The following is a 12,171-nucleotide window of genomic DNA, read 5'->3' as shown; positions in this document are numbered from 1 at the left end:
CGTTGACACATTTTCAGATCATTGTTTTAGTTAACAGGGTCCTTGCATTACAATTTAATAACAATATTTTAATATTTATATATGATGTATAAACAATCTTATATGGGCCCATATATATGCGTGTCTGCGTGTGTGTGACATTTATAAGTATGTGTAAAAGTTTAGCCGGGGAAAAAGCACTGTCGCTTTAAAAAGCCGGAACATGGCGAAGAGGGCGGTCTCGCGCGGGATTGTATGATCTTGGTGACCTCACTTCCGGCTCGCGGATTCTTTTCGTCCGTCGCAGGCTTTTGTTCTTCCATTTTCAGGCAGCGAGGGAGAAAGCCGTTGGTTGTGTTTACAAGGACGGAAGAAGTGGTCCCTCTCAACCGCGATTTCCTCCCGCCACTATCAATAAAACGCACCCGGTCACTTGAAAAGTGGAAACTATAACTGGAAAAAAACCTTACTGTATAACAGTTTACCTTTTTTCAAAGAAGCGCAAGACTAGCTAGCTTAATACATACAAAATGGAGAACGAGAGCAAATATCTCCCCGAATTGCTGGCAGAAAAGGACAGCCTGGATTCGTCTTTCACACACGCAATGAAACTTCTTTCTGCAGGTAAATATGGTGAAGCATGAAGAGAATAGCGAGCGGTCGGGGTTTCACTTATCTGGGCGATTGGAGGGCTCAATCCAACGCCGTTTTTTTTATTGTAGCCGACCAGCTCGCAGCCCGACACGCGGCGCGCGACGCCAGGAGTAACCGGGACAAAGCTGCTGTGTGTCTCTATCATGACTGTCCGGCCGACCCCCCCTTTGCGGGGCTGCATCGGACACGTGGCTAACGAAACCTCGCATTGTTCGCGTTATTGTGTGAAAATAAAAGTAGAAACGTCGGTATCTTTAGCTGAGTAATTACTTTAGTTCTAGTTGTTTTAGTGTATTCTCATTGTATTCGGAGGTGCCTTGTTTCGCTATATTATGAATTGCGCGTTATTCGTGCGCGATGTACATGGTTTTTCAAAAAGAACGCTTGGTTTTTAAGCGATTTTCATGGTTTTGTAATTTTGCATTTCATGTTTTGCGTTTTTAGCCTGGACGTCCACAGGCATTGTGGGGCTTCATAATTTTTTAGTATTGTCGCCTGGACCCATATAAAGTTATCCAAGCTGTTTGTTTATACGCAGGAACATTCAGTAAAGGTTTTTGCTTCGTAAGTACCCCTGCTCAGGTATCTGACACAGCCTATCTTTCGGTTAATGTCCAATTTACCATCCAGTGCTTATCAGGTCAATATTAATGGAGGTACTGGAAGATTCACCGAAGGCAGTATGTCGTGTTTATTTGCTAAGTTTGCCCACGTTTTATGCATCCTTATTTTAAAGAACATCGTGCCCCTCCCCCACGGGAAACACTGCGCACTTGTTTTGGGTCTCCTGGCGACCGACTTTAAAGACCTGCCATGTCTAGGACCAGGGCTGGCTGTTTAGCACACCTGCAGCTGACGCTGGGGAATGAGTGGCCGTCGTCAGGTGTCAGCTGTGTTGACAGGATGTCACGCTCGGGAAATGGGGAGACCCACAGCACGGGACGGATGTGACCCAGGGCCACTGACTCGCGAGCACGGGAATGCAGTTTGATGACTCTGTCGACTGTGTGAATTTTGTCTACTTCTGTGCTTTGTCTGAACATTTCACATTCAGTATCACCCCCTGGCATTTTAACCATTAGTTAGGTCCTCATCCAAACGGATGCATTTACAGACTGCCCTCTAGATACCTGCATGCATCATACTTCTTGTTGCTTAATCATCCCTTTACTGTAACACTGGTCCTGGTATATCTTTATAATCTTGTATACCATGGTAAAGGCCCATGTTTCACAATCTTTATAAAGTGCTTTGAATTTTGAAGTGCTGAAAAATGGGGATACTTATCAATTTGATCTTGGGCATTCTTGTTTAACAACAACATGCCTAGGGCTTGCTTGTAATATGCTCTTATTTGATTTAGAGTTGGATTTTGCTTTCTGCATTAAGTGGTGGTGTCTCCCCAGATGATCTGGATAGGCTGTCTCTGGTACTGCTGCAGAAATGGTTTTGTTATGTTTCCTGAGCATTTGCAGTAGGTTTGCCCGACTATCTCGAAATAGAGCCTTGTATTCAGTGGCAGGCTGGATGCCGCTGTGTCCCTTATGAGTGGTGCTGATTTGCTAGGCTGCACTTTCAATATATCTCTGCGTGTGATAGTGAGAGAGCAGGGCACCAAGGTCATCTGACACAGTTTCTTATAAGGCACGGCTCCGAGCAGTTCTGTTTGCCGGTTCATGCTTTTTGTTGTGTTCCTTCTCCAAAGGATTTCTGCATATCAGCTGATCTGGTTCTGGGTCAAATATGTGTAGCTTTCTCTGTTCCCTTGTTCTGTGTCCGACCCTGCACGTGTTCCCCGGCATGCATAAGTGGGTTTCACGTTAGCCGTGCCTGAAACCTCCTGTCGGAAAAGCTCTCGCCTTGGTCTCACTGCAGTAAGCCTCTGAACGAAGACAGAAGTGTTGGGGGGGGGAGGCAGATTGTCGCCATGTTCATGATCGCTGGATGGAAATGCTGAGAGGATCGTTTGTTTGAAATGTCTTTGTAGGAAAATTGCACGGTAGGCCGGCCAGCTTGGCGGCTGGGAGGAATTTTGCTGGTTGCATGCTCTGCCAAGCAGACTGAGGTTTTGCCACGGGTCAGTGTCTCGTTGCCCTTCGGTGTTGCGGATGCAGCGGAGTGGAGTTTCTGGAGGAGATGGATCGTGCATCAGAGTGTTGGATGCGAAGGGAGCGAGATGCCATCCGCGGATTGTGCTATCGTCTCCGCCTTTCTCCCTGCACTGCTGCTGGCTTTCCCGCCCAGAGCAACCAGGCGCTGCTGGTTTGCTGTGGGAAACAGCACTGCTGATTGAGCTGCATGATTAATAGCTAACAGATGTGATTTCCAGGATACGACATTGTGGAGTAGTAAAGGAAGTCTTTATCCCCTGTTCAGTTCCTTTGTAATCCAGGCTCTGAGAGGGGGGTTTATTAAGAGCAGATGCGATTTTGATTTGTCATAAAGGTTGTCTTCGGTGCTGGGTTAAGAAATGCATACCTTGGAAAATGTAATGGTGTGGATGAGTGCGTGAGTCATTGGCAATAAGCAAAGTCGCTTTTTTTTTGTTTGTTGATGAAATGCCAAATTGTTAAAAATGCTTTAATGAACGCAGACGTACATCTGTATAAGCAATGTTGGCAGTATCATTAGTGATGAAAAGCTCACGACTTGCCAGGATCTCGGAATCGGCTGCTCCTTGTTGGTATAGCGTATTGCAATAAAGCCTTAAGCACATTTGAGGCACTTCACCAAACTTGTCTTGGTGCAGCATATGGTATGTTTGCCGAAGCTCCATAACGTTGCGCTGTTCGGCATAACTTTCTTTTCTCCATTAGGGTTTGTGTGATCTGATTTGTATTTGGCGGAAACAGAGTCCAGTTATCTTGTAAAGAGCTTCTAAATCTGTTTCATACAGAATGGGGTGTGATGAGTCAGGGTTGTTGGCGGTGTGGTTTCTCACATTCACTAAGTCATCGGCCGTCCTTTTGTCCATTTCAGAAATCGAGAGGATTCAGAAGGGCGAGACAAAGAAGGATGAGAGGGAGACCTACCTGGACCTCTTCACAGTGAAGAATGTGAAACTGAAGGAGAGGGTGCTGATCCCAGTGAAGCAGTACCCCAAGGTCAGCCGGGTCCCTACCCATGCGTGTCTTTGGTCCCTGTGTTGTGGTCACAGGAGCTTTAAACGGGACCGTTGGAGTTTTATGCTCTCGCCGCTCCAAAATTCATCGCCAGAATGTCGCATTTCACCCACCGCCTGTTTTGTAGGCAATAAAGCAAGTGTGTTCCTCTCTGCGTCAGCCGTGTCAGTGTAGGAATGAGGATGTGCCTCCCGGTAGGCAGGGGTTTTGCGGCACCTTGAGTGTAAACAGCAGCCTCCAGCCTCCCCCCTCCATACAGATGTGTGCCAGTTTCTCCTTCCACTCCTGTGTGTAACAGGGTACAGGACTGCACCATAATAACCTTGGCTAGTTTTGTTTGGGTTTTTTTGCATGAGTGTAGGCTGCATAGTCTCTCAATGCAAGCCTGTAGGCCATACAATATATTTTTTTCATCCTCACTTTGTTTGCCCCCAGTGTCATATTTAAATAAAGTGCTGGGAATCATGGGAGCTGGAGAAAGCTGCAGAACCCGCCATAAGTGGGATCACAGTGCACTGTGGTATTAGACTGGTCTGTCCCATTTCTCTGGCTGCTTATTGGTTCACATTGGATTAAACCAGCGACCAATGGTGCGTAATAATCCCACCCCTGTGGGTTTTAAAGCCTCATTTCCCTTCTTATGACCACTTAATAAATTTCCATCTTTTTTTTTTTTAAAGTTCAATTTTGTAGGGAAGATTCTCGGACCTCAAGGAAACACTATCAAGCGTCTACAGGAAGAGACGGGCGCCAAGATATCAGTCCTCGGGAAGGGGTCCATGAGGGACAAAGCCAAGGTGAGCACTAGCGGCACTCTGCTGGTCAGAGGTCAGGTTAAGTTCACTACTTGACTCTGTCTGGTGCCTGACGTGTTGCGGCAGTGGGGAATATGTCCGTGTCACTTAGCATTGTGACTGTCCTGTGGTCCCGGCTTTGTAGAGGTGTTACCTCCCCTGCAGTCTGCACTCTGTTTCTCTGCCTTAGACCCATTATTTAAAAATAAATGGTATCAGAGTTATGGCCGAGAATCTGTACTCTAGCGCTGCTGCCTGCTACTGCTTAACCAGATCCTTGCCTGTGTGTGCGCATATATGTGTGTCCCCATTAAAGGAGGAAGGTCTGAGGAAGAGTGGTGAGCCCAAGTACGCCCACCTGTCCATGGAGCTGCACGTGTTCATAGAGGTGTTTGCCCCGGTGCCTGAAGCCTACCTGCGGATGGCCCACGCCATGGAGGAGGTCAAGAAGTTCCTGTTTCCTGTGAGTGTCGGCCAGCGTCAGGTCTGTGCTTTCATTAATGCTCTGCTTTGTTTGGTTGGACCCTCCTCATGGGCACTATGCCGGTATGTGTCCGCGTTGCTAAGTATATTTATTCCGTGTCACGCGTGTAAAGCCGCGTTGGACCTGCCGCTTTTGGCACTTTTAGTGGCTAGAACACGGCGCCTCGTGTTAAGCTCATCAGGCTGGGCGCCTCGTTCGGCACGCAGGCCGCTGTAAATCTCACACTCTTAATCGCTCAGCCCACCCACCCTCCCCCCGCCCAGTGCCATAAACCCCTGACCGGCTCCCTTCCCCACCCCAGGACATGATGGACGACATCTGCCAGGAGCAGTTCATGGAGATGAGTTACCTGAACGGAGGCCAGGAACCCACAGGCAGGGGCCGAGGAGGCCCACCAGTCCGAGGTCGCGGGGCCCCGCCGCCCTCCTCCCAAGCCGCTCGGTAGGCTGCCACACTCTCCCTCCGGCTTCTAGGCTGCTTCCCTCTCACTTTTAGTGACTCATCTCTCTCGCTCCAGGCTGTGTTGTCATTATGCACCCATGTGCAGTGTTCCTATATTCTATGCTTGCAATTACATCCAGTGTCGCTGGGGTACATCGAGCCACGCTGCTCTCCCAGCCTCACAGACGTGCTTACGATTTATTCGAATATGCTCCATAATATTTTTCTTGTTCCGAATATTGGATGTAACCAGCCCGCCAAATTAGATCCCGAGGTTGAGTTGATGTCTTGGGTGAATCAAGTTGATTGATTTCTGGACGATTCTTCTTGCTTGATGTGCAGTATCAGTGAAAAGTCTGGGGACGTGTGCTTTTAGTGCCTTTGTCTCTGTTTTAGCTGCTGTTCGCCTTGTAGCAAAGGCCTTGAGGCAATGAAGTAATACAAATTGAATATTGCAAAGACCAAAAGAAGTTTTCAACATCTCAAGATTTTCTCAAATTTTACTAATATTGTTTAGTTTTCCTGAATGCCCGGTGTGCATTTGTTGTCGCTTTTGCCCATCTGAAGGGGCGGACTTTACTGGTTTGCTGGAAGGGCGTGTGAGGTGTGCTGATTGGACTATACTGGAGGACCTTTCACAATTGACTACCTGTGATCCCCAGGGGACGAGCCTTGCCGCCCCGCGGTGGAACACCTCGGGGTGGCCCAGTGAGAGGCGCCTCTGTCAGAGGTGGTCCTTCGAGCCGCGGCGGACCTCCTGCTCAACCGGCTCGAGGTGCGGCCGCCACACGTGCCAGACCGCCTGCCCCTGGGCCCCAGAGGATGCCCCCACCACATCCCCCTGCCCCCGAGCATTACGATGAATATGTGAGTTCGGATTTATTGTTTTAATTTTTTCTATTATTCGCTGCGACTGTCTGTCCTTGACTAACCCAATGAACACATGTTCTTTACTCCTTTGCCAGGCTTATGAAGAAAGCTATGCAGAGCCAGCATACGAGTCTTACGACACCTACTACACCCAGCCCCAAGCGTAAGTCATCGCTGTGACGCCTGAAAGATCAACACCTGGCGTGCATGAGTTTTTGGGGAGGCTAACGAGTCCGTGAAATCCACACTCCATGCTTTTGAGAGCATGTTGGGTCATTTCTTGTAAACGGTACCAGACCAGTGTGGGTGCTGCTTTTAAGCAGGCTGGGAAATGGGATTTGTATGCACTGCTCATCCCAGGCATTTTTGTTGGGGATGGTAGCTCTGCATTAAGTGCATCATGTGGGTGGCCAGCCTGATTGGCTAACCCCTTTGGCCAACCTGATTGGCTGACCACTTTTTCTCCTTCGCAGAGAGCCAGAGTACTATGACTATGGACATGGGGAGGCCCAGGAAGCTTATGAAACTTACGGTAAGTTCTGCTCATCCCAGAAAAGAAACTGTGTTCCAAACCAAATATCTGTTGATGCAAATATACAGAGACCACAAGCTAAAAAAATGTGCTCTGGGAATCCTTACCCTATTTATATTTCCATTTTAGCTATTCTGAAAGGGGTTGTTTTGCTTTAAAGGGGCCTTTCTAGATTTTGCTAACAGTGAAGCCTAGTGACATTTATATAGATCTAGGATTTTTTTAAAATAAAATTGTGTAGGTATATTGGGTCATTTGTTGTGCTTAAAATGGTCACATTGCTTCCGTGTTGATGTGTGGAGATATTCTTGCATCTCCATGACTTATTTGGAACATACCTAGTGCCCTGGGTTTCCTAAAGTAGTCTTAGGATCTTACTGAGCCGAGTTTGTGTTACTGGTGAACATGGATGGTTCTCGCATGACTTCTAGTGTAGAGATTGTACCTCATCCCGGTGTGCATTGTGGCGTCTGCCTGGTGTGACACGTCATATTCTGTCATCGCATGGTTCTACAGCTTTGTCGGACCAAATTCAGGGTGATTTGTGGCCGCCTCTGAGATTTTTGGTCGGTTGAAGTTAAGCACGTGGTTGGGCGTGCCCTTCCCGCTTTTCCTCCCCATAGGTCAGGATGACTGGAACGGGACGCGGCCAGCTGCGGGTGGGAAGGCACCCCCAGCACGGCCAGCCAAAGGAGCCTACAGGGAACACCCGTACGGAAGATACTGAGCGGGCCCCAGCGGAAGTTTGCTTTAGCGTGTGGCCCCACCAAGCTACTGTCACCCGCGGCAGCTCTCGCTTTAAGCAACCAGACAAAAGTAATTGTCCGTTTGTGGTTTTTGTTTTTTTTCCTTTTTCCTACGACTGGATTTTTGGGAATCAACTTGTATATTTGTCAAGAACTAGTCATTTTACAGCGCTAGGCAACACGTAGGTCAGCTTTCTTTACAAGCTTTTAATTTTGCTTTTATCTTTTCTTCTCCCCCCTCGCTTTTTTTTGCATTGTTGACAAACTTTCTAATGTTTTCATTTAAAAAAAAAAAACTAAAAAAAAAACACAAAAAAAGAAAACAAATTATCCAGTTTCAGATTGTTCAGTTCCAGAGGACTGTCTATAATCTTGTTAATTTTGAAGTTTACCATTTTAATTTCTTGCATTAAAAGTACGTTAAGTGACAGTTGCAGACTCCCATTTAGGCTACATTTCAAAATTCTGTTTTCTGCGGAATAAAACCACTAAACTTCCTTTATGTAATATAGGCCAGAAGCATTAATACCAGTGAATGAACAAAAATTTGCCAGCGACTTAATGTATCCATCGTATTGTTTTAAATAGTCTTAAAAGTTGTTCATCTAGTTTTCCATAATAGTTTGGATTGTACCTTAATGAGTTTTGAAATATAGCCCTGTTAGGCACTGTTGAGATGAACTGTCCTAAAATCCTCAATTTTTAAAAAGTGTAACGCTACCATTGGCTCCTAGCGGTCAGTCAAAACTGTTCATCTCGCTGATTTGCATTTTCCTGCTAGGCTTAGCATGTGATGCGCCATAAACAAGAGAACATGTAAACTTCTGAAGGATTGGGACAAATCTCCACATGGCCTTCTCACAAAGGGATACTGCAGCTAAACCCCATCTTTGTACATACTTAAAAACTACAAAAACTGTATTCACATTAATATCTGTACCCTCACCGTAAAATGCAAAATGCTACTTGTGTAAGCTTGCCTAAATAGGTACCTAAATATGTCCAAAAATGTTTTGCAGCGTTTTGTCAATAAAGCCTAGTTTGTTTTCTATCAAACAAAACCTGGTATTTTTTTTTTGGTTTCTCAAAATAAAGAAATACAATTTTTTTTTTTTTTAAATAATTCTTAAACAGATTACTTTAGTTGACCATGAAGCCAGATATTAAAGTTAAATGTATGCATGTAGTTGGAAGAATTAAACAAAAACTAAAAGGTGTTAAGATGTGATTCTCTTCACAAAAAAAGGCACAACTTATTTTTCATCTTTTTCTCTTTTTATATTAAAAAGGATCTAGAGGTAAGACCTTTTATGTACACTATAAAATAAATCTGAGAGGCTTAACCAAGGCTATGTGTTAGTTTCCCTCTGGAGTTTTAGGGCTTTTATTTTTTAAAAAAGTGAAACTGTGATCTCCCTCTTCATGAGAATGTACTGCTAGTCTGAAATAACTGGATTTAAACGACATTCAAGTTTAGCTTGCAGGGCGATCGCTTGTTTGCCGCAAAGACGTGTTGGCTGTTTTTATTAAAGAAAATTATCGCAATGAAAAGGAGAAGGAATGCTTAACGATAAAGCGACCACGAAAGGTAAACCCTAATCCTAAATCTGTAATTCAGTATTCTATATACAGTACATATATATTATACATAAATTGCCAGTAAATGCGTGTAAGTTGTTTATTTAAAAAAAAAAAAAGTACTTTAAAAATCAGAGGGGAAAAAAGCAGAACTAAAATAGCTGTTTCCAAAACAGATTTAATTGTGCACTAACATTTAATATAGCAAAGAACAGATTGTAATGCAACTCTTGCTAAAAAAAAAAAAATACATTCCAAATCTAGATCAATATCTGTAGATCAGTTGAGCTGCTGCTACGCTTTCTTTTGCTTAATTTCAGCATAAATGTTTCCCAGTGTAACCTCTGAAGTGCATCTGAGCTGTAATTTATCAGTAGCGAGTTGTTTCCACAAGCTTGAGTTGCATGACTTTGCTATGGAATGTAAGCCTTGCATGAGTACTTTTATTCTGCCTGCTCCATCCTCGAGAACGGTAAATGATTCTCCTCCCCCCACCCTCCCCCTTCCCCAGGTAATCACATGACAAATTGGTCTGTCCGTGGGACCATATAAGGACTCAGACTCAAGATGAGCTGGAGTTGGGGGTCTTGAAAGGTATGTATCTGGTTTAAAAAAATAAAATATATATTTTTTCTCCCTTGAAGTGAATTTTATTGATATGGTTTATGTGCAGCTGCAGAGGAGGTTGTAGTTACAGGAAAGTGCTTGTATCAGGTTTCGCACATCATTGTTTTTTCTTTCTACCAGATTTCCAGATTGGACCAAAATAACAAATCTGTAACTGAATTAAGGATATATGTTCATGCATTAGCAATGCTGTCTGTCCTGAATGCCCGATCAAGCCGGGTCGTCGGCGACCCCGTTTAGCTGGTAAACGGAGGGGAGGGTCACTGTGTGTTGTAATTCCTGCTTTTCTTTGCAGGGTGTGTGCGTGCAGGTTGTTACGGACACCCGAGGGGACAGAGTGGAGTTCATAGTCCTTGCGTCACCGAAGGCCACCTACCGAAGACCAAGACCCTGGACCCTTCTTCCGTTTGCCAGCCTTTCTGTTTGAGGCCGTCGGCTGAGAGGCGGGGTAGCGATTTTTTCCGGAATCTCCTGGGTGGCTATTCCCCAGTCTCGGTTAACGTATCGCAAAGCAGGTCAGCGAAGTGTCTCCTAGCTACAGTGGCCGGGACCCCGCCCACTAGCGCGTTTTCTTGTGGCCGCGCTCGACACCGTAAACCGGGTCAGAGATTCTGCTCCTTGGCTGGCATCGTGTCTCTCGCTGGCCGGGTTAGCGGCTTTCAGGGCGACCCAGAAAAGCCGTCTTCCTGTGGCACCGTCTCCAGCAGCACTAGGAAACAAGTCTGTGGCATTGTTTTGCCTGCTTATAATTCCGTTAAAGTGTGTTAGTTGTATAGCTATTTGGTGTGAGAGCACAGTGTGTCAGCGGAAGCTTTATGAAGGTATTTAGTAATGATGTGGGGGCTTCTGGGATTTTCAGATCAGATGTACCTGGGCAGCAAAGGCTACTGTTTCATACTAGTGGGTTATTTTAAAGCTGTGAGCTCAGTTACTCTGAATTGGAGCATTTGCGAAGCAGGCAGAGTCTATCGCGCCCTAAAAAGAAAGACCTTGTGACACAAGGTCTAATCCAGAGAGTGCAAACTAGTCCTCCCACTCGCCACTTGGTATGCTCCGCGTGCCTGCCGCTCGGCACTAGGTCCGCTCTGGCTGTCCCTCCCTCTCCGCTTGGTTCATTCCGCTCGCTTGCTACTTGACCCTTCCACCCCCCGTCCCCACCATTTGGTCTGCCCCTCTGTTCTTACCAATTAAAGCCAGTGACGGCGCTTGCGTTGCCCCAGGCAGTGTATTGGCGGCACCTTGGCGGCCTCCTGTTGCGCACAGATCGTTTATTGCAGGGGATTTAATAACCGCTTCAGGCCGAGGCCTCTAACAACTGGAAATCCAGGAAGAGTCTGCGGGAGCTGCAAATGTAATGAGAAATTCCAAAGGCAGAAAATGAAAAGGGACGGAACCCAAGTGGGCCGCACGCACACATGTTTGTGACCCACCCGGCCATCGTGGAACTCCTCAACCAGTGTCTGCTGCTGTCGCTTAGTCCTTGCTATCCTGCTTTTCAATCGGCAAGGGCTCTCTGCCAGACTGGCCTTCTGACAATTTTTTCAAAAATAATTTCTTGTATGACCTTAATCTGAACTGTATAAGTGTATTCAGCATGTCTCCATGAATACTTAAGTTGGCTTTTGGCTGTGTCAAATAAGAAAAAATGAAAAATAAACAGATGGTAGGTACCATCCCGAGGAAATCCTGTATGGCTCCGTTAGAAACGGCCAGCTTCTATCATGGGGACTTCAGCCCTGGTTGTAACACTTCACTGACAGTTCCAGAAGGAATGGCAGAGGCTTGTTCAATATTAACTTGGATTTGCTTAAACCTGTTGTTTTTATTCCCCCTATGTTGTTGTGGGACTTGTTTAAACAAGAATCTAATAAAAGAAGATGTAATTTGCATGAAGTGTGTTTTTTTTTTTTTTTTTTTTTCCTTCCCTCCCTGATCTTAAATTTGTATTAGGAAGTACAAATAGGACATCTGTAAAGTTCTCACTTAGTTTTGGTTTGATTGTAACGGTTTCTGAAAGCAGCTAGTGTAGCAGTTAATCCTGTGCTGTTGGTACGTGTCCCTGATTGTTTCGGGGACATGTGTTTCACTCATGCAGCATATAGGATCCAGCGATTCAAGCAGCTGCGTAATGGAGCCGCAACCAGAGGTCTGCATGGAAGCATCGACAAAATAGCCAGGCAGCTTTGGAACCTGAATGGTTAGCGTACAGGCAACTAGTCAACAGTTTTGCGATTGAGTATTGGAGGTCCACTGCTTGTTACTTGACCATGACCTCAGATAACTGCCTTGTCGATTGTTCGCAGCGCCTGTTTCTTCCGTTAGCTTTCAGGAACGTTCAGATATC

At 45.7% G+C, this 12,171-nt stretch overlaps 1 protein-coding gene across 3 annotated transcripts; it reads left to right on the top strand.

Moving 5' to 3' along the window:
• The first annotated feature begins 289 nt into the window (after window positions 1-289).
• On the top strand, window positions 290-11,716 carry khdrbs1b (KH domain containing, RNA binding, signal transduction associated 1b). 3 transcript variants are annotated; one of them, XR_007384961.1, is made up of 11 exons: window positions 290-603; window positions 3,613-3,737; window positions 4,436-4,552; window positions 4,866-5,033; window positions 5,335-5,474; window positions 6,137-6,341; window positions 6,440-6,507; window positions 6,818-6,876; window positions 7,500-7,692; window positions 9,712-9,794; window positions 10,123-11,716. XR_007384961.1 is itself a non-coding variant. In XM_048993102.1 (9 exons), exons 1-9 carry the CDS (start codon window positions 510-512, stop codon window positions 7,601-7,603), a joined length of 1,080 nt encoding a protein of 359 aa, XP_048849059.1. In that variant the 5' UTR covers window positions 290-509; the 3' UTR covers window positions 7,604-8,683. The 3 variants fall into 3 exon arrangements, 1 of the variants encoding a protein (XP_048849059.1); XR_007384962.1 differs by having other exon boundaries at window positions 291-603; window positions 4,866-5,012; XM_048993102.1 differs by lacking the exons at window positions 9,712-9,794; window positions 10,123-11,716 and having other exon boundaries at window positions 7,500-8,683.
• Window positions 11,717-12,171: the final 455 nt, after the last annotated feature.

The sequence above is a fragment of the Brienomyrus brachyistius genome, chromosome 23 (genome assembly GCF_023856365.1).
Source record: "Brienomyrus brachyistius isolate T26 chromosome 23, BBRACH_0.4, whole genome shotgun sequence".
NCBI classification, from domain to species: Eukaryota; Metazoa; Chordata; class Actinopteri; order Osteoglossiformes; family Mormyridae; genus Brienomyrus; species Brienomyrus brachyistius.
The sequence above is the reverse complement of the archived record's forward strand: the minus strand, read 5'-3'. Positions and strand labels throughout refer to the sequence as shown.